Source organism: Empidonax traillii, unplaced genomic scaffold (assembly GCF_003031625.1).
Source record: "Empidonax traillii isolate 1590-97213 ecotype Southwest subspecies unplaced genomic scaffold, ASM303162v1 scaffold163:size1593379, whole genome shotgun sequence".
Classification (NCBI taxonomy): domain Eukaryota; kingdom Metazoa; phylum Chordata; class Aves; order Passeriformes; family Tyrannidae; genus Empidonax; species Empidonax traillii.
This window is the reverse complement of record NW_020955356.1, coordinates 674,412-696,802: the sequence shown is the minus strand read 5'-3', so window position 1 is coordinate 696,802 and position 22,391 is coordinate 674,412. Positions and strand designations below refer to the sequence as shown.

The following is a 22,391-nucleotide window of genomic DNA, read 5'->3' as shown; positions in this document are numbered from 1 at the left end:
ACACTCTTGGTGCTAACAGGAAAAAAAATGCAGGTTCAAGAACACACGGGTCTTTGGGGGTCATTGTCTTCCTCCGTTCTCTTAACGTTAGAGGAAGGGACTTCAACCACCAGTATTTGGTTTGCAGCAAGGAACCAACACAGGAATTTAGGAACAGGCTGAAGTCCGTAGGCAGCAGTTGCCCCAAATAATTATGTGGCGTCTTCCCATGAGCCTCAGCAATGGTCCTGGTTTAATTACTGAGCTTTCAATAGCCTGCCCCATCATCTCTTGTATCCTTCTGAATCCAAGAGAGTAACCCTGCCTGCCATGTTCCACTGGGAAATTTACCAACAGAAAGAATAACAGCTCCTGTTCGCTGGCCCAACAAATACGCAGCTTAAATGGCATTACTGATCTGTGGTCAGAACTGCTAGACAGCAATTCCAGGCAGTCTTGCATCTTCCTTTCTCTAACCCTCATTTTAAAATAGACATTGTTAAAACCTGAATGCAGTGTTTTCACCTCATTACTGATGTTGCAAAAAGAACTGGAGAGATTTTCATGAATCTTTTCACCTTAGCAGTCTGTGGGACTTTGAGAAAGTGCTTAGATTGGATCCCCACAAGTAGAAATAAATGCATATGTTTCAATTTGGAACAAAACATGCAATCGCTTTTCTGGCACTCCAGGCTGCTTGGCAGAGCTAAGAGAAGAAACCCAGAACTCCCAACAGCACCCTCACCTATCCTCTACAAAAGACCAGCTGCCTCCTATTTAGCCACAAAACAATAGATCATTCGAAACACAGTGTGACCTCCACAAAAGTGGCAGCTAGAGGTGTTCTCTGAGATGGTCCCTGTCTGAGCATATCCTTCAGGAGAGCAAAGAATACTGCTTTCAGCGTTCCTAGCAGGGGGCATAGCTACACAGAATCGTGTTGGGAAGTAGTGTTCAAGCAGTAAAATATAATGATCCTCATCTTTTCAGACACACTTTTCCTCCAAAAGAGCCCTTCACCTGTGGCCTGAACGTTATTTATTAAGTGGGCAATGTTATGCTACACATTTGGCTCCACTAAAATGCAAATACTTTACTTGCCCTTGGCTTGCCAAGTATTTCTAATCTGTATCAGTTTTTTCTTTCATAATTCACAAGTCTGATCTCCCTTCCGTACCCATTTAATTTGCAACCTTTGTTACAAGTAGATTTAGTTTCTTTTCAGCCTATTAAAAAGGCTAAGTAAAGCAACGCCAAGAACAGTTGCTGGAAGATCCTGATGGAAATACACTCAATTAAGCACCATTTAAAATTACATTGAGACCTATGAGTTAGCCACATTTTAATCCATTTAATGTGTGCCATGTTGATTTTTGTATTGTTGTGGTTTTCAGTCAAAATATTATGCAGTACCAGTCAAATGCCTTACACAGTCTAAGTATTTATGACAACAATATTACCTGCGTCAACCAGGCCTGTCACTTCAAACAAACATACCAAGTTTAAAGATTTATACTTATCTGCTCTGAATTCACATATCCACGGCAAAAGTAACAAATACTGGCCAGGCTCCTTACACAGGAAGGCACACCACTCAGCTTAAATGGACTCTTTTTTAATTCACTCATTTAGAGGCAATTGTCATTACGTTGTGGGGGGGCAGGGGAGGGAAACGCCAATGCACCACATTGTTTTCACTAGCCTGGAAGAGAAAACACTTATATATATATAGATATATAGGTATGTATATATATACACACACTTTATGCATGTGTGTATATATATATGTGTGTGTGTGTGTATATATGTATATATACACGCTAGTGTATATATACACAGAATATACATATATGAATATACAGAATATATGCACACACACTTTGCTCAGATTTGTTTACAAAATATGTAGCATTTTTATACCATCCAATAAGAGGTACATGGTTTTAAACAAATCTTATAGAAATGACATGTTATTGGAAATTTACACGTAAAAAAATCCAGCACAAAAAAATCCAAAAGCTAAAACAAGATTTTGCTACTAATCAGTGCTTCTATCACCCTTCAAGAAAAGAGAAACACAGTTATTTATATGTGATGTAAAGGCAACATTGAGGGTTTTTTTTGCTTTTTTAAATTAACCACCAAATTTAACCCCCTAAAATTACAAAGAATTGAAGTCCATTTACAGATCAAGTGCAGTAAACTAAATGTTCCTTCAGCACAAAGCAGCACTAGAGAAAATAACTGGGAGAGGGAAAGTGGAGGCCAACTGGTTTAGCTAGGGAGGCAGCAGGTGGCTTCTGCAGTGGCCACACAGGTCAGAGTCTCCATCCTGAAGCAGAGACAGAACCGAAGACTTTATTTAAATAATGGTCACACAGAGCTGATGTTCAGACCTTTGCCTAGCTTCTTTCAGCAGTATGACAAGTGATTTACGTATTTTTATAACTGTATCCAATGGGCTGGTTTTGCTTTTGCAGTGGATTATCACTGAGGAGTCATGAGGATCTTGCAGACAGTTCTGCCACTAACATTTACCACAGGTCCATGACGCTGCAGGTGGCAGTGGCGATTCTGAAATGTTTACACTGGACAATTGTGTGTTCCAAGCATCCAAAATGGCTTGAAAGAACATAGCCTGATGCAGGGGGGAGCGGACGGCCCAGGGAATCCATTGCATTTACCGAAATGGAACGGCCACTTTCAATCACGTGGCATCTCCCCAGCTGTGTGAAGAGTTTGGTGTCAGTGTCAGCTGAACTCAGTGAGGAGTGGCTGGCCTTTGCATCAGAGGTCTGTGATCCAAGCAGGTTGCGGAGCCAAGAACATGCTGCTAGCAGAAGGGCAGTCCACAGCTGCGAGTGGCAGCTGTCATGCAGTCGGCGATGCCTTGCAGATGTCACCTGTAGGAACCATGCGTTCCATGCTAATTCACCTGAAGTCTCATCAACAGCAAAAGGGAAAAATGAAATGAGAGGGCCAGGTGGATCCAGGTGTAATAGTACTATCCTTTGAATGTAGTGTCATTTTAGTTGTTAAATAAGGGGCTTGACCAGGAGGACTCTATTCCATCAGGTGGGCTGGAGAGGAAGCTCTTGTCTTGTGAAAATGAAAAGGAGATCTAATGCTCCTTGTGCTAAGTTTTACAAATTAAGATTTCTGTGTTCGGAAGGTAATTTTTCAGAAGACAAACCTGTTCAAGTCACACTGTGTAAAAATGTGAAGAGGCAGACAGGAATTTTTCAGCCATAACTATAATAACAAGGACTGGACTCTGGAGCATGAAGTCAGAAAGGACTTGATTTTTAAGAAAGGCCCAGCTGGATCATACTGTGCTGGCAAGCAGAAGTGAGGGCAATTTCTCCATTCTAGAAGCTGTTTTGGGAAGTTGCTTCTGGGGAGGTGTTAAGAGTGACCTATTCACAGGTTCTTTTTTTGTGGATGGAGAGGAAAAACTGGGAAGGTATACAAATCTCCACAGTGGTCTGCAATCCAACTTGGGAGCTCAGTGTTGAGACGGGATGGGGCCAGATGTGTTCAGTATTTTTAAGAACCATAAAACATGTCCATTGCAGCCTGTTGTTGCACGGGATAGAGAACTTACTCCATTATTTGTAACATGTTCCTCATGCCAATAAGCCCAGCTGGCACGTACAGCAAAGTAGATACATTGCATGTGAAGGTTTAACTCATCTCTCGCTGCCATCCAAAGGGGCATCCAGGGGAGAACATGAAGGATGAATTCAGCTACGTTCTCAGAAAGGCTGAACTTCTCCCTGGACTGCAGGCACACACTGCAGCAAATACAAGAGAAAAGCAGCCAGCCTTCTCTTGGATGCCAGGAGTGTGGGGGCTAGTGGATGAGGGACTATTTTCCCGTAATAGAACAGGGAATATCTCAAAGTATAGAAAGGTGCCTCAATTCCACGAAGATGACAGTGGAGAGATTCAGAATCTAGAGGAGAAGGGTGATTCTGGCGACCCCTTGCCAAGGAGGGGGCATCCTGCCATGGAGAGCCAAAAGTTTTCCAGACGTATGTAAGAGCATGTGCACAAGGCAAGCGAATGAGCGCAAACAGGGTTATGGAAAACATTGAGAGAATCACTCCACAGGTGGCTTGTGGCTCGACAACAGGATTGGCTAGGTAGAGGAGCACACAGCACAGGGGCACCTCAAAGCTGGAAGCCTTCCATGGGAGCCTCACACTGCTGGAAGATGTACTGTTGCTGGTTGATATCCACTTGTGGGGCAATGCTGCTGTCTTCATCCTCTGTTCCAAAGTAGTGCTCAATCAGATCAAAGGCCTTCTGATATATCTCTTGATTCTCATGGCTCTGCAAAAATTCAATCTTGTCCAGGCCTGCAAAGAAAAGAAGTACATAAAAGTTATAGCTCAGTGAAAGCATGTGACCATGACAGTTTTCAGTTCGCTGTAAATATTTACGTTCAAAGACAACTGTCTCCCACCTTCAGAAAAAACAGGCCCCTCTATGGAGACCCTTACCCACCTTATACTCTCCACAACCAAGGAAAAACAGGTTGAACTACAGAGTTCCCTGTAACTGTGTTATCTATTTAACTGTGTTAACTGTTTCATACTCTCTGTCTTCCTATACCCTCTCACTCAAAAATTAAATCCACATTGAATGGGTAAAGAAGAACAAGGTCTCAAACTCAAAGACTTTTTCTGAAGAGACTTTTAGGACCAAATTTCCTGAAGTGTGTTCCCAGTGCTTTCCTTGTGAGGACCATGACTACAGAATCGCTTAAGTGCAAGTTGAAAAAGACTTCTGATAATCATCCAGTCCAACCTGCAACCCAGCCCAGGAATATTAACCAACACCAGATTAGGTCTGCTGTGTCTAGGCAAGTATTCAAAACTTCCAAGGATGGAGACTCTGTTATCTAATCTGTATCCAATGAATATACAATGCAGTTAAACTCAGGCAACCAGTTTTTGGGAGGCATTAAGCAAATGGGCAAATTCAGGCCTTGTAGTCAGATACAAAGGAAAATTATACAGCAAGGAATGATGGTATAACAAAATCCAAGTGTTAGCCATTTTAGTAGATCTCTAATATTGGGAATTGTACTGGCTTTCTTGTCTACTCCTTTTACTACATATGAAGACTAGAGTACACAATTCTCTGATACTCTATACACATTCCTGAAACACTGACATGAAAAGGGAAGTTAAAACCTAGAAGCAGGAAAGAAAAAATGCTATTCTGATAGAACTGTTCCCAGGAAGTCAAGGTAACCATGAAGGGAACCAAGGTTCAAGAAACCACGTTCAATGATGCTATCTATCTTCTTCTATACTGCTCTTGGTACCCATTTTTATTTTTCTTAATAAGAACTTAAGAGCGGCAGTACCTCAGAACTGAAATGAAATCACACTGGTATGTGCCAGAACCTCAGCAGAGCAGAGGCAAACAAGGAATTTACAGCTGCTGCCATAATTCTGCAGGGCAGCAGAAAGGGATGGGGGAAAGGTTTGAAACCTGAGCAACAGAGCACTGCACCTGAGCTTTTATCTGCTGTGAAGGAAAGATATTAATATGACTGAATGACTCCCAGAAGGCTTTCTCAGGTACAAAAGAAATCAATAAATGAAAATCTGCACACACTGTTTTCCGTCTACAGGCAGTCAAAGATAATGTAAAAAACCGGAGTACACTGGAGACTTATCAAAGAACAGGTAATTTTCAGCTAACAGTGATAAGGTAATTAATAGAACTGGATCTACTGAAACTCTAATGGGATCATGATCTTGGCTTTATGGCCTGACTTGCACAAGTGTTTTGCTCATACCATATGCTTCCTCAATAAGAGCGCAGTAAGGATTAATGCCAGTGCCACTGCGTTTGGATTCCTGCTCTCCAAGCCTCAGGATGTTCTCCAGCCCGTTCAGTGCTACTTGCACGATCTTTGAGTCCATTACTGTAAGGAGGTCGCAGAGTGGTCTGATGCATCCCAGTTCTACTAAATACCTGGAAAACAACATATGCAACCCAGTAAATTGTCTGCAAAATTGTAATTGGTATAGCCATTTAAGTACTCAGCATGAAGGTCTAAGAAACCAAAGGAATCAGATAAAATATTGACTGGAGATACTAAAGAAAACTAAAATTACAGACATCTAGTCAATTCGGCTGAAACAATCAAAATAACTTTAAAATACCTTCTCTGAACCCCCCTTTATTGCTATGAAATAATGACTTTTTTTTTGTACCATAATTTTATATTTCTATAAACAGCATTTATGTTAAGTTAATATGTTTATAAAGTTATTTTATTTGATACAAAATTGCATATAAGTGTAACCTACGAGTTTAAGTTAAACAGGAAAAGCAATACATGTGATGCCACTGTCTGAGGTGCCAAACTATTCCTCTCCAAACTGCTAATGCACTTTGTTACACTCTACAGCAACCACTCAGAAGTTAAAAAGTTGCACTTCGTTTTTTTCATGTAAGAGAAACAGTTCAATTATTTAAATGAGCACTTCTGTGATTTGTCCCTAAAGGAATGAAAGGCTCATTCACAACAAGGACATGGTCTCTCTGGATACAAGACTGAAAGCATACAGAAAGGTACAATCAGTTTCTAGGTTGACAGTTTGTTTTCCTGCACAAACACTAATTCACTCAATTGCACTGCAACATTTTAACAATTTCATACTTGATCTGTTCAGCAGAGCCTCCAGATGTTGCATTTGTGATTGCCCAAGCAGCTTCTTTCCTTGTCCGAAACTCAGCTGTTTGCAAAATATTTATAAGAGCTGGGAAGATATGGGCATCTATGACTGTCTGCAAAACAAATGACATGTCAAGGTTATAATAAAGTTTAGAAATAACTTCCTTGTCCTGAGCTAGTATATGTCTGTGCTCACCACAGCACACTGAACAATGAAACGTCACTTTATCAACGGATCAAAAACGATAAATCAGTTTTCAGCTTTACATTCAAAATCCTAGTTATTGCCATGGTTTGTGTTCATCCCAAAAGAATTCAAAACACATTCAGACTGAAGTGACTGGCATGTCTAAGGAGTTAATCGTACCCCGACAGCAAAACAATGCTGTACTTCCCTTATTTTTCCAGGTAGTGAACCACTCAGCTATTAAGTCAGTAAACCATTACATCATTAAGATCCCTTAAACTTCATATTCCTATGCGCCAAACTACATTTCCACTGGGCAACACAACAGAGCAAAGAGAACCCAAAGCAGCAGTAGGTTCAGCAGTAGGGTTAACTGCTTAGCTCAACAAAGTGGTATAAGTCAAATGAGTATTTGGGCAGCAACTACCTAAGTTTCTAGTAACTTCCTGTGAAAACAGCCTTCTGCAATAAGACACAAACCAGTTTTGCTACACAGATAGGACAAGGATCTGAAACGCTTTCATAAGGATCATTCAAACAACCAAGAGCTTAGGATTACATTTTTAAACTACCACTTTACATTTGTCACTCATCGCAGAACTGATAAAGGAAAATTCAAAGAAAGCCAAAAAGATGCTTTTCACAGAGCTCTGTAGAAGAAAACTAACAGATTACACACAGCAAAAAGCTGTAGTCAATTCACAGTGTGAATGACTACCTGGCGAAAATAAAACAACTGTTTGATATTTCTTTTATCCTTGTTTGTCTGGACATCCACACTGAATCTGCTTTGCAAATCCACACCACCTATAGTTGTATCAACAGTGCCATGAACACTGCCTCCTTTGCCAAAAAAAAAAAAAAATCCACACCTCTCATACAGAAATCTGGGGTCCCCAAGGAAAACCACTTATACTTCCCTTGTGCCATGTTGTATTACACTTGTACACTGCCGAGAATATTTCAAAAAGCGTCCTTAACTGAAATTTTAGAACATGAATGCTGGAAGGGGTAGGTCACACACAGGAGCCAGTTATTAAAAAAAAAAAAAAAAAAAAAAAAAAAAAAAAAAAAAAAAAAAAAAAAAAAAAAAAAAAAAAAAAAAAAAAAAAAAAAAAAAAAAAAAAAAAAAAAAAAAAAAAAAAAAAAAAAAAAAAAAAAAAAAAAAAAAAAAAAAAAAAAAAAAAAAAAAAAAAAAAAAAAAAACAAAAAAAAACACGCCAAAAACAAAACAACAACAAACTAAAACGATAAAAGAAAGAAGTCTCTTTTAAATTGCTTTTCGCCCCCTGACATATTTTACTGCAAAAAAAATCCACTTAATTTTTAAAAATATACCAAAGCCACACATTGTAAGGGTCCATTGAACACAAGAGCACCTGCTTCATTAAGGTTATAAGATCAAGAGCCTTATCAAAGGGACATACAAGTTAACAAGAAAGTAATAAATAAAACACACAGTGACACACACGTGATAGACGGGAATAAGAGAGACAATCACAAAGAAGGAAAAATTCCAGTCACTAATTAACGGGTCATTACGATCCTACAGGCAGAGAGCCAGCCTGGACTTTGTAACTGATGACAGGGACAGGTGGAACTGCAAAACTCAGTAACAAATCTTTTCTTGACTGTTTTACCATGTAACCCCCCTCTCTAGCCCGCTGAGCGCTGTAAGGATTACGTGCTCGCAAATGAGATTGGCATGACTGAATTTGGGCCAGGAACTGGATCAGACCACAGGAGAAACCTGTGTCTGTGAGGCCAGCAACTGGAGGGGGTGGGCATCTCAGCATCAGTAGCTGGAAGGGCCAAGGACTAAGGTCCCAGAAAACATGAATTTGGGGCCAGCAACTGATGTCAGACCTCGCATGAAGGTGCCCCTACAACTGGAGCAGGTGAAGGCCCTGGCATCAGCCACTAGGACAGGATCATAGTCCATAGCACCTGTTGTGCCTGGATGCCAGCGACAGGGGGACTGAAGTTCAGTGAAGATCTCAGCACTTTAACTGGAATGAGACTGCAGGTCACAGGACCCATGGGCTTGGCTCTGCGTGATGACGGAATTTACGTTATCCCAAAACATGGTGGTGGGTGTGGAAGGTCACGATTCTGTTTAATTTGCTGGCAAACTGACTAGGCAGAGCAAGTGGGAAGCCCAGGATCCAGGCATGGACAGGGGTCTGCAAGCACGGAGATGTTCGAGACAAGCATGTGCATCTGTTTGCTAATTAGAATCAAGCTGAACAAGACAATGGGTAGAACCGAAGTGCAGTGAGTGAAGAGAGCTCACGATCCAGCCATGGACAGTAGACTAGCAGAGAGCCCACAGTGACAGTCAAGAGATCTGTGACTGTGCCTGTGTGCTTGTGGATCCAGAGAGTGTTTTTTCACTAGTAAATTTCAATCCTCATCAGACAGGGAGGAAAAAGAGGACTTTTCAGTCTACATTTCATTTTATGTGAGCCCAGAGAGTGCTACACAAGGGTGTTGTTGAGGTAAGAAGCCCTTAAGAGAACAATGCACTAAGGGATATTCTCTACTGAAAGTTCTTGATATAGATCTAGGATAGGATACTTGAGGGCATTAAGTTTTTACTATTGTGGCAAAGAATAAGTCAAAAAAATCCCAACACTACTTCTTAAATCCTCTCTCCAAAACAAAACTTCTACAGGAGATTTATTTCCTTAGAAAGTGTCTTCTTAAGATCAACTTCTTTAATAACTACTAAAACCAGAGTATGTTACATGATAGCATGGAACTAAATCAGCACATCTTATCTGACAGGCAGTAACATGCTCTGAACCTTCTCACTGCTAAAAAAAAAAAGTTACCTGAAAATGTTTCAACTTAAACTGGTAAAATACTAAGACAAATTCAGAATAAAGGGAACTAGCAGCAGGAGGGCAGTTAAGTGGGAGAAACATAAAAAATTGTTCTTGTTTTTCTTCTGGCTCAATCAATTTTAAACTCTGTTTCAGTGCTTCAGTGGGTAAAATTACTCTTCTTAACAGTGGAGAAATGTGCACTTGAATGTTTTCAGAAAGAACTGAATCCAGGTCTCGCATCTCTTGGGTGAATGCTCTTACTTCCATTTATTTTTATTTCCTGCTCTATGGTATAAAAGGCTATGGGCACCCTGTTTACTTTCTGCTCAACAATGATGTTGACTATCTTTACCCAAGCAGAACAGGTTAAAGTACCATGATGAGTCACAGCCTTTCATAAGGCACTTCAGTGAAAGAGAGTGGCTCGAGAGAGGCAGATTATCAGTAACTATATTTTGTTTCCTACTGCTTGACATGCATTGTAAGTGTTGTCACCACCTCATCCTAGCATGAGTCTCAGTTAAAGTTACTTAAATGTCCCTCTGTAATACAGCAAAGCTTTTCAAATAGCAGTCTCTCAACAGTTGAAACTTTCAGAGTTCAACTTTAGGGAAAAAAAAATTAAATAGGTCAGAAAATGCTTTGCTTTAACCTTAATATCTTTACTAGATTTCAAAAGTCAGTTTAGCTCAGCAAGAGTGGAAACAATAAAGCATTAATACAGAGAAAGTGCTAGCATTATCAAAGACTTACACCCTATGTCTTGTAGCCCTGCCCATAGCAGTTACTCTGGAAAGCACATTAGAATGCCCAAGGATTCCTATCTCTATGATATTTTATACGGGAACAACAGTTACTGTGGAAACAGGTCACGTTTCCCTTTCAGTTAAATTTCTTTTAAGTGATAAAACAGTGAATACTGAAACAGAATTTGGGTTTTCTTTTTCTTTCTTTTTTTCTTGCAGAAAAGTAAACCTCAGGCAGAGCAAAATTCTAAGACTGTGACAAGATGAAGTATTTAAAACTTCTGAGGATTTAGAATGGCTTAATTCAAATTACTTCACTTTTCTGGCATTCCTATACTGTGTGTGCCTGACGTGTAGAAGTATAATGAAGATTAAAGTAATGCAGTGCACACAAAATTCTAAAGATCAGCATAGCTGTTAAACAAAATAAACACAATTCCAGGATTTCAGTCCAGCAAGAACTTTAAAAACAGGAAGGAAATAAAAAGGTTTTAGGCTGCTACTACTAGGCACAGGGGTGGTATTTACCAAATACAACAAAAATCTCTTTTCTGCACAATTGGTAATCCAATGCCCATCATTTGATACATTAAACTAACACTGAAGTTTTTGCCCAGCTGCATCCACTGGTCTTTGCTGGAACTGAACCCCATCTGGAGTTGTAATTGAGAGTCTTTCAGAAAACTGAAATTCAATTTTAATTGAAACATGACTTTTCAAATTTAATTTGAACTGATTTGTAATGCTCAGTTCTTCAGCAAATCTGGTCCTCACTTTCAAAGTGTTAACTTTTCTATGTTTATCTGGGGTGTGAGTTTGTTGTTTTGGGGTTTTTTTAATAGTTGGTATCCTTGTGCTGCAGTCCTCCAAGAAGGTTGCCTGTCTTTTGAAAACATTCTATCCATCTTATTTTAATCAAGCTTTTTCCTTTACAGTATTTGATTTTTAAAGAGTGAAGCTGGATTAAAAAAAAAAAATGCATTTTCAGAGTTTTATTACATCTGCACGGGTGTTTAATCTAAATATACTGTAATCACTGTTAGGAAGGTCTTAAGCAGCAGTATATTAAATTAGTATTTTGAGCTGGTAGTGCCATGGGAATCTGCTTCTCCCTCTTGGGGTTCCCACAACTAAATCACTTACAATACGCAAAAACACACACATTTAGTGTGCACATGTGGACATCACATGTCTACATATGATTCATCACATAAATGTGAATGCACACAAGTTTCACACCGTGACAGTTTCCCTGCAGCTGCAAATACAGCCCTACTGCTCCTCCTGGCTGGAAATTAGAGTTCATAGAGGCTGCTCAGTTACTTCTATTCGAGTTACCTTGTTTATTGATTCAATTTACAACTGCTTTATAAACAACACAGTAAATATTTGTAAGGCAAAACTACAAAACATGGTGGCATGAGTACAAAACCAACTGCCTTCCAAGAGACAGAAAGGAAGCCCTTCAGATCTCAATTCTAATGTGTTGTTGACACAGACACCTAAGCCTGCGTACTCCAAACTGTGTACAAAGCAAGCTTCTAACCTGTTTACACAAGGCTGCTACTGCTGTCAGGAAGAACCTGCACTATAATGAACAGCACCTTGTTGAGCTCTCTCCTGCTTTTAGGGTCAGTTCTAAAAAAAAACCAAAACAAGCAAACCGAAAACAAATAAACAGAAAAACTACAAACAAACAAACCAACCAAATTCCCAAAGGCATCATACACTACTGACTGCTATGGTTTTCAGGCAGAATAAATGGAAAAAAGGTATTCTAGCTCTGCTGCCCTCAATGTGGTGTGAGGTATGGAATTCACCACATGCAGAAGTCTGAAAATAGATTTTGTACTTAAACACAATGTTTAACCCGAAAGAGATTAATCTTTGACTTTCACTAGTCCACAGACTAATATGACCTTGTTAGTAATGCCATATTTTGCTCTTAATTAAGATACTTTTGAAGTCCTACTACCACAGAGAGCATGTGAAGATTTTTAGACCACCTATGCAAACTATGGCAAACCAAACACACTTTATATTTAAGGTAACTGGATGCCTGTGTAAACCACAACTCTGTGTGAATCATGTCGTTCCTTTCGGAGAAGAGCCTCTAACAATTCTGAGCTTCTGTCTTTATCATGTTTTGTAAAAATGTATTTAATTCCAGTGTTTTTAAAACTGACCAGGCAATGTATTCTTTGCTGCATTTGCCCATGTCACTCTTCAGCAAGGATAGGAAACCCTAAAGGAGAAAAAATACAGCACAGATTCTGTTGCTACCATGCCTAGCCATACTCAGACTTCCAGATGTTCTTGTGAAATTTTAAAGTATATTAGAAAAGAAGTGATAAGTTTCTTAACCTGTCAAGAGGAGAGAACTCCTATGATGTCTTCACTGTCAGACATGGAAGATTGTGTCTGATGTACTGCCTTTCATAGCTTTTCAACGTGTTGCGAAGTTAAGACACAGATCATTTTCTGAGGTATGTGATAGCCTTTCATACCCTTCAGAAGGGTCGACAGTCAGGATTAAGCTTCAGTTGTGCAGTTCTCCTTCTGACTCCCAGGAAGATGTAGTTCCCCTTCTCCCTGACTGGGGAAGCTATCCACTGAAGTACAGCAAAGCTGTATACAAACTAGGAAATTAACAAACAAAAACTATACTTAGTGACAATCACGACTGCATCAGGATATACACATCCACCCCAAACTTAAAAGCACAGAAATAAAGAGGGGAAAGACTGCTGTATTCCACCACGCTTTTCTGTTGCCTAAGTACTGTTGATAACACACTCTGAAAGGCTTTCACATCCACCTCTGGTGGGGAAATAAACCCAAACCTTCTGTGCTTTAGTAAGAGCTACCAAAGAAAGTTCAGCACGCACTTTCACACATCTCACGCATGTTAGTTTACATTGCCTTAATGCTATAAAGAGTTAACTTGATTGTGTTGGATAGTGAAGGCTGCTGCCTTATTTTTCAGGAATGGCAGTGAAAGCCTCTGGAGTGTGCTACCAAACAGCATTGTAGGCAGTATGGAAGTGGAGATGAATATAGAAGTCCTTCCCTCTAACTTTATATTTCTATACTTTACAGTGGGTGGATGGAGAGAATGTAACCCAATGCAATCTTAAGCAACACTAAATATAGCTCTGTCTGTTAATATTGATTAGGTAAAATACCTATTAGATTTACCAAATATTTTATTCTCTTCTTTGTGTGAAGAGGGGACTGCTACACTATGGCTTGAGCACTACCCAAAGATTCCATAGTATTCTAACATCTCAGCTGATCTGGAGCAACAACCCACTAGTTAGATCAGCTGGTAACTTGCAATAATGTGGTTTACTATGCCAGGCAGGCAGACATGAGAAAAAACTATCATGTGCTCAAATCGTTCTTGTCTGATTTATGTGCATTTTCAAGATCCAATCAGTAACACAGAGACTGGAATAGATCTGGCTCCAGTCTACAGCCTCCTGTAGGAACTTTGAGCAATCTGGAGTTACTGAAGAGAAAGGAAAATAAATTATTATTTTAGAGTTGCATCTAGCGTTTTAGAATTTCTTATGTAAGGAAGACCAATCCTTAAGAAATAATGTTTTAATTCATCACAGTGTGAAATTAATTTAGAGAAAGAAAAAAAAACCTACCAACTTACAGATGAAATAGGTTCACCCACGAACTTAGTTAAATTGGATATTGTTCCCAGATGGGAATTATCCTTTATCCTCACAGCTATTAAAATCAGACTATGCTTTTATTCTCAGTTTTAGGACATGACCATCTTCAAGAAACACTTTACCAAACAGCATTTTCCAACTTCAGAAATTACTTTTTTATAATGTTTTTCAGCTCAAATGTTTACAATGATTTTGACATTAAGTAGGAGTTGCCTGAAATAACACCCCAGAGGAGTTTTTTGAGAAATGTAGACCTGTCAGCTCTGGAGCTGAAAGGAGGTTTCATCACACCTTGTATCTTGCACAACATTCTCCAGGTTGAGACTAGAAACTAAAGAATCAAGACCCTTTATGGAACTTGTTACACATGTGCAATGAGATTTTCCTTTCAACACAAGACAATCATTGCAATTACACCTGCAGTTGCCAATTTTACTTCCAAGAAATACTGGCTTTGAGATCAAGTGTGTTGTAAGCATTTTCTACTGTCCTTTACTTCACAATTTTCCTCCTCCTGCAGTTCCAAAAAAACTAAGCCTCGTGATGGACATGATTTGAAATACATCCTCATTCCTAGGATAGTTATCTCCCACTCAGAATTGGAAACACAATTTTTTTTTAATCTCAATTTTTTAACTGTCAGTATAGATTAAATTGGGTATGCACTTAAGGAGTCAGTGTTTCACTACAAAGCATGTGTTTGCTTGGAGTTTGAAGGTAAATTACTCTGAATGGGGCCTGAGAGACTTTTAAATGAAACACAGATTTCAGTTTTCAGAAGATGTTTCTTTAATTTTTTCCCTGGACTTGCATAACGCATCAACATGCTTCCAACCTTGGCTGCAACACATCCTAAGGCAGATGCCTTTTAGCTGGATTCTTTAAAATCTGCATGTATTCTAGTAATTTGACACTGGTTTCTTCCTGATCCAAGAATCCTGAGAATGAAAGCTTCTATCCACATAAGCCAAATCATTTTTCTATGCAGAGTTAAGGGGCCTTTTTTGTACTTCTAAAGAGTTACTGCTAGAAGTGAAGGTGCAATATTTATGGCTCTTTCCACCTCACCTTTTCAACCCACAATGCAATTTTAATCTGCTCTCAGTAGGAAGGCAGCTGATCTGTGATAAGACACACCAAAACATTTAAACACTACTAAACACACACATGTATAGACTAAGGATTTCGTTCAGGTAGGTTAGGCAAATTTTGTTTTAACAAAGGAGAGATTTTATCCTTACTTGTTTTCAAATAAAGATGTGATAATAGTTTAGAAGACCAAGGATTACCAGGGGTATAGTTAAGACTCTTCAGCTAAAGCCTCACTTTCACATTGCCTGAGTAGTAGATACCAGGTGTAAGAACACTGTGCAAAGTAGGGCAGGCACTTACTCCTTCACTTTAAAACAGGGTGACATGGCACAGTGAATACTTATGAAGAACTCCAAGAAGGAAATACTCTTAAAATAGCTTCTGCTGCACTAGAATTCAAGTTACCTCTAGGACTCTTCACAAGCGTATCTTCAGTGGATCAACAATATGAAAATGCTCTAATAATAAACTTTACTTTCCACTGCCACTTCTGATACTTCTTTATGGAATGCCTTGTACAGACACCTGATTTGCTCAAGCTCTTCTTAAGTTTGCAGTATCCCTATATAATTTTGCATCCTGATGCAACCCTCCAACAGGCTTGGGGAAAAAAAAAAAGTTTAGAAAATGGTTGGACTGTTCCCCAGAAAATACTCTTAGACTTTCCAGAAAAAAGCAGAAATGGCCCTCCAGAGAGAAAATACTGTTTCTAAAGTGGTAGTAGCAGGAATAAAGTAATTCTTCACACAAAGAAATGCAAAGGCAGAAACATTTTTACCTTAGTACAAGCAGTAGCAACTACCTTCTCTGCACTGCTACTTGCACAGCAATTACAATTGCTGATGAGGGAAAAAACAGTGGCACAGTTGCTGAATTTACAAAGCACGTTTTGTTAGAAATTCAGCTAATCCATGGATTAACACACAAACCACAATAAAGGCAGAATCAAAATTCTTGGAGCTCTACCAAGGTTAGATTAAGTGACCATATCATTCTCTACATCTGACAAACAACATGAACTTTGGTTTTAAAATCAAAATCCTGTCAGAGAAAGTCAGAGCAAATACCATTGTAGGAGGTTTCTTTCCTCACAGTTCCACTTGCATCTTAGTCACATCCTTACATAGATAAGGAGAACCTACAGAGCTTTCTACCTCCAAAAGTTTTTGCATTTTGCCTACTCATTTCCTAAGATAAGCATCACTGAAGTTAGATGAGACTTTGCTCTTATTTCCAGAAATTTCCAGAAGTTTAGCAGAGACTGAGTTATCTTCCACAAAAGTATTAACTTTATTTCCAATGCTTTCTGAGATGAACTCATTCAAGGTATTAAGGCTTTTATGCAGTCCCTTCACCACTTGAGTGCTCTTTGTAAGAGAGAACATAAAACGAAAAGATTCCAAGTGTCAGTTGCAAAGGCTGTAATATACTTATTCCTTAGGAAAAATATGCAGCCTTTTCATAATCTTGTGCAAGTTTTCTGCAGAAAGAGAAATAATCACACCCCTCTGGGTGAAGAAGGTTAACCACTTCATCCTAATTCTGATCATACAGAATGAATAACCCGGAGTCACCAGTTTTATGACCAGCAAGCATCAAGCTGCCTTCCAAGGAAAAGGACAGAGGGGAAACAAGTAATCCTTGGCCACTTTTGCCAGTGTATTGTGAGGCTTGGTTCACTTTCTGTGTAAACATGCATTGTTCCTGTCTGGTTACTAATGAGTGAGACAAATACTTCTAGTATCTAATATTTCTGTCATTTATTTCTATTCCTCAAAGAACAGATGTCGCCAGTTGGACTTTCATGCATCCTCTGCAATCTCTAAAAATACTCTGTATCCAGTGAGTGAGAACTGAAAAACCTGACTTCAGAAGAATTCAATTTTATTTCCATGAGACAGTTACTGAACTGCCTTTGATGGAAACACTTGTATTTATCAGATAAAGCCTGGTTTCAAGGCCAGGGTGGATGGGGCCCTGGGCAATCTGATCTAGTGAGAGGCATCCCCAGCCATGGCAGGGGGGTTGGAACTAGATGATCTCTAAGGTCTCTTCCAACCCAAGCCTTCATGTGTGTTTCTTCTAGCCTGCAAGACAAAGATTACTGACCATAGCTGAAAAGGTTACCTGGATCTGTGCTCTGTTTCCAGCTGTTATATTAGATATTGTCCAGCATGCTTCCTTTTTGATAGATTCTTTCGGGCTGCTTAGCAAGTGCAGTAAACTCTGCAGGGCTGAACAATTCAGAATTACCTGAATACAAAAGGAAAAACAAAACAAACAAACCACATCTTAGAAGAAATTTAGGATAAAGAATCACAGAAACAAGAACAGAATGTCTTGAAAAATCTAAAAAGCATACTCCACCAGATGATCTCAAGAAATTTTAATAAAAACCCTAAACCACCAAACATGAACAAAACAAAAAAATAGCAAAAACTAAGAAATAGATCTTAGCAGGAAAGCTAATAAGCAAAATGACTCAGGTAAGAGATCATGCCTTTATAATGATTTCAGTGTGACCTAAGCACAAGAAAATATCAAGCCCATTATGACCAAACAAAAAAAGGATGATAGTGTTTTCCTGTATTTCTGTACACTTGAAAGCTCCAACTACGTCTGTTTTCCACATCAGCTGGCACTGTGCGGCAGCTGTTGCCGGTGTTGTGTCCAGTGACATTATGAATAGTAATTCTTATTTTAAAAATCTACCCAAAAAATTGTAAAAAATTATTTTTATATGCATCCTGTATCACTTTTTAGCATACAGCACAATCTTCAGGCAGGACTATCAAAATATCCTACTTAACAGTTCTCTAGAATTTTAGGAAAGCTTATGGTATGCTCTCCTGAAAAAATCATACAAAAGAAAAAAGTTTAAAGTTTGTGGGTTTTTTTAGCTAAAATCTAAGATTTGTGCAGTATTTAATAACCCACAATACATGTAAGTTAGTGGTTTTATCTTCAATGAAATCAAGAAATTAAGAAATCACAAAACACACCTTAATCATTCTTTATGATTGATCTGTGAAACAAACGCCACCAAAAAATACAAGAATGCCTATGCAATTCAGCTACACAAAAATGTATTGTAACAATTAAAAAATCATGTTATCTTCCTCCTACTGATAAGATATTTAACCAATGCCCTGGTGCTAACTCATCTTTAACTCCAATCTCACTGTTACAGACCTACAGAAGCATCCCAGTGACAACCTAGTGCCTCTGAGAAGCATCAGGTTTCCTGGCTCCCAATTTAATTCCAATAAAGTGGTGGGAGTCACTGCTTCCTACTGATGCTTCTTCAAACATGCTCAGACAGCTACATACCATCCAAAATCTGACCAGACGCTTGTTTTTGGTATACTCATCCTAGATTCCCAACAACAGCATTCACTGCGACAGGCCTCAGATGGCCCTACCACGACACATCACTCACCATAAAACTCAGCCTAAGAGACAAACCTGCTTTAAACAAACAAAAAACCCCCCAGCCTTAAGGGGTACTGCACAGCTGTCTGTAAGTCCCAGACATCGCTACCTAGGAATCACCAGCAGTTCAGGACTGAACAGAAAAACTGAAAACTGCCACAATTTGAAGCAATTAGTGTCATCAATCCTTACTTTTAAACTTCATAAGGAACAAGAGGAGATGCTTGTGAACAGGTTACCACAAGTGACAGAAAGATGCACTGCAGTGCAACACAAAAGAAATTCATACCTGGGTCTGGATATCATCTCCTGTGACGATGTTGCCAACAGCTCGTAAGGCAGGAGATACAACTTTGTAGTCGTTGTGCCTAGAATTCACAAGAAAAATTTAAGTATTAACCATCCTGAAGCATCTCCATCTTGACATTCTCAAGGAAGGAATATCCACCAGCCAGGGGAAACTTCTCTGGTAAGTCTGACTCAACTCTCATTACCTGAATCAAAACATTCTGATTTTAAACTAATGGTAAGCCTTCCTAGGGTTTCTAAATATTTAGGCCTTTAGACATCATTCAGTAGCATAAAAATAAAATATCAGAAGAATACAAGTACTTCAGAGTTTAAGCATCCTTGGAAGGGAAAAATAATCAGCTTTAACTATAAAATATACTTAATGTAGCACACACAAAGCCAGAGAATGAGACAGAAGAACACAGATAGAATCTCTGTGTTTAACCCATACAGCTGTTTGATCACCTTCTGTCTTCATAAGCATCCCTCCATCATCATTGTTAAATCAGGTTTAGAATAGGAAGGGTGAAGAAAGGAATTTTTTCTCAAATGAAAACACCTGTTTATAAAAAGCTACTAAGAGACACTATGTTGTATTCATTAATCCAGCATCACATTCGCTTTAATCTTAAAAGCCTTAACAGTCTTTTTCTTTACGTTAGTGAAAATCATTATATCTTTTTCTTAGGCAATTGAATGTTCCATGTCCTGACCTTAGGCCTGAAGAAATGGCTCTGAATAAGGCCAGTCTCTGTGACCCCAACTCTCACAGCTACACCTTACTGCCCAAAGTGTGCATATACTCTTCTATGGCAAGGGTTTACGAAATTATTTATATTTCAAGTTCCCGGTACTGGCAATTCTAGTAAATTTAACTATTTCTTACATTTCTATCTTTGATATCCTTTTTCAATTTCCTTGTTAGGTAAATATAACATGGTCTTTATAGCACAGGGAAAATTCTGGTATATATTATGGATTTTATGAAAGTGCAGCTGTTAGATGCAGGGGAAAAAAAATCTCTTAAGAAATAGAAAAACTGGTACGAGAGAAGTTCCACTGCTTCTGTTACTCATGACAAACAGAGAACATTGAACAGACAGGTAAAATTAAAGCTCAAATCTTGCTCTTTGGAAAATTATGACAATTCAAGATGTATTTAATTAAACTTCCCATCGTTACAACCTTGATTTTCGGGAAAAGAGTAAACAGTAAGCTTGCTCATAACAAGTTTCTTACATCAGCAGTTCCACAAGTCTTCTGCAGACTCCTGCATCAATCACAGCCTGGATTTTATCATTGGGGCCATCAGACAAATAAGACAACGCCCAGCAGGCATCAGCTAATACATCTGTATCATTGACAAAGAGCAGCCAGGAAAGCACACTAAGACAAGGTGAAACCTGTAAGATATTAAGAGGAGAGACATACACTGTACAATTAGAAGGGCCAGTAGATCTATTATTATGTCAGCTAATTCTGTATGTGTCATTATAGGCTCTGCACTGGGATATTAAGGTTCAATACTTAGAAGATCTCAGACCTAGGTAGCGCTTCTGTGCAGGGCTGTAGCTACACAAGCACAGAGGAGCATGTCTGCAGAAAAGCACTATGACAATTCTTCAACCTCTGCAGTACAATGTCTTAAGTTGTCTACGGCAACTTAAACTCACACTCGTCTGCTAAGATGTGCCACACATTGCACTACAGCAGCCAAGACGTATGGTGTTGTTCTGCTATGGGATGGTCATCTCCAGAACAAGAACAGTAACAAAGTTAGGAGGCAGCCATATGAAAACAGTGGTTGTGAATGTCTGCCCAAAAAATTTCATCGGTAAGAAGTCCAAGAAATATTTCAGAATTTCTCTGACCCATTCTTTCTATTTAGTTTAACTTTCACCACCCTCACTGCTTATTTGGCTATCACCACAGTTCCTTTCAAGCACCTCTTACCTTGGCAAAATCAGGAGGAGGATTTTTCCCTCTGCAGAGGTTGGATAGAGCCCATACAGCATTTCGAGTCATAGTGAGACGGTTCTGTTTTGAAAGTAATCTAAAACAAACAACAAAAAATTCCAGCCCTTGCCTTTTAAAAAATCAAAGCCAGGCAACCCTGTACGGTCAACTAAATGAATCACTAAAATAAACTCATTTTAACATACACCAGGGCAAAATACAGTAACATTTTCTTCTATAAAATTACATCCTGAGGAAAATCATCGCTGATGGTTGAATACTAACACATATGCTACATATAGGAATCCAGTATCCTAATGAGCAAAAGAACCATTACACAAAGTGTGTTCATTTAACTGCTTGGATGTGGTAGACTAACAGTCAAAAGTGCAGGAATTGTGATAAAATTACTCAAAGGAGGACATGCAGGTAGTTTTGGAGAGTTCTCTCTTAGCCAAACTGAATTTTTATGTCAGCCTCAGACTATGAGCCCCACTTTGGCATAGGAAAATGCAGAAAGGCAAGACCTAGTTTTCCCACAAGTGTAACAGTACAGTTTCTTTTTCCCATCGCTGTCCCCCAGTGTACCAATGTCTTTAGGAGAGCACTGGAGAATTCTCCTGCTGCAAACAGAATCTGCAAAGGAGAGAGACTGAGTAATCGTAATTTGGACATGACAACACAAGATGGTGTCACTGTTTCAGCATTAATATGGTCCTTAAGCAGAGGACCATCAGGATAATTAGCAGACTAGAGAAATGGCACGCAATGGGATTTGTTCAGCCTTAGGAAGAGATTGTGTAAGGGGAGACAAAACTGCCGCTGGCAACAGTTTAACAGGTGGTTACAGAAAACAGGAAGCCAGATCCTTCTCACAGTTGCACAGTGACAGGAACGAGAGGCAAACCATCACAAGGCAAAACAGAACATTCTGATTAGGTGTCAGAACACCACGTTTCACCGTGCTGCGGTCAAATACTGCAACAGGTTGCCACAGATGGTTACGGAATCTACTTTTGATGTTCCAAATTTGACTGGTTAAGTAGTTGAGTAACCTAATCTGATCTCACCTGCTATGAAGAAAGGCTTTGAGCAGATGACCTCCAGAGGTGCCTTTCAATTTAAATTATTCTGTGACTCTAAAATAAACCCAGGCATCCACCCACACTGTAGTATAAAATAGTCCCAGCTTAGTTGCTTCTAAAACATGTTTCCATTTTAGCTTCTCTACAAAAGTAGTTCAGGACTCCCTACTAAAAAGTCTGATCAGTCCACAACTAAAAAAGTATATATATTATTATTCTTCAAGGCAAAACTCCCAAATTTCAGTCTTATCAGACACTCAAGCAAAATTTTGGAAAACATATTAAAACAGACTTACTGCAATAAAGGGGGTAGGATATTACAGTCCAAAACATAGTCTCTGCACATAGTGCTGTCTCCAGCAATGTTGCCAAGAGCCCACACTGCCTGTAATGAAAAACAGAATAGTAA

At 39.1% G+C, this 22,391-nt stretch overlaps 1 protein-coding gene across 3 annotated transcripts in view; it reads right to left on the bottom strand.

The window, feature by feature from the left end:
* Positions 1-888: 888 nt before the first annotated feature.
* KPNA1 (karyopherin subunit alpha 1) overlaps positions 889-22,391 on the bottom strand; it is a 47,379-nt gene continuing 25,876 nt past the window's right edge. For all 3 annotated transcript variants that reach the window (XM_027885188.1, XM_027885189.1, XM_027885190.1), the window contains exons 7-14: positions 22,279-22,367; positions 20,895-20,994; positions 20,181-20,344; positions 18,940-19,018; positions 17,346-17,471; positions 6,665-6,792; positions 5,795-5,973; positions 889-4,340 (exon numbers count right to left, since the gene is read on the bottom strand). In XM_027885188.1, the coding sequence (XP_027740989.1) occupies positions 4,153-4,340; positions 5,795-5,973; positions 6,665-6,792; positions 17,346-17,471; positions 18,940-19,018; positions 20,181-20,344; positions 20,895-20,994; positions 22,279-22,367 (1,053 nt within the window). In that variant the 3' untranslated portion in view covers positions 889-4,152. The remainder of the gene's footprint in view (positions 4,341-5,794; positions 5,974-6,664; positions 6,793-17,345; positions 17,472-18,939; positions 19,019-20,180; positions 20,345-20,894; positions 20,995-22,278; positions 22,368-22,391) is intronic.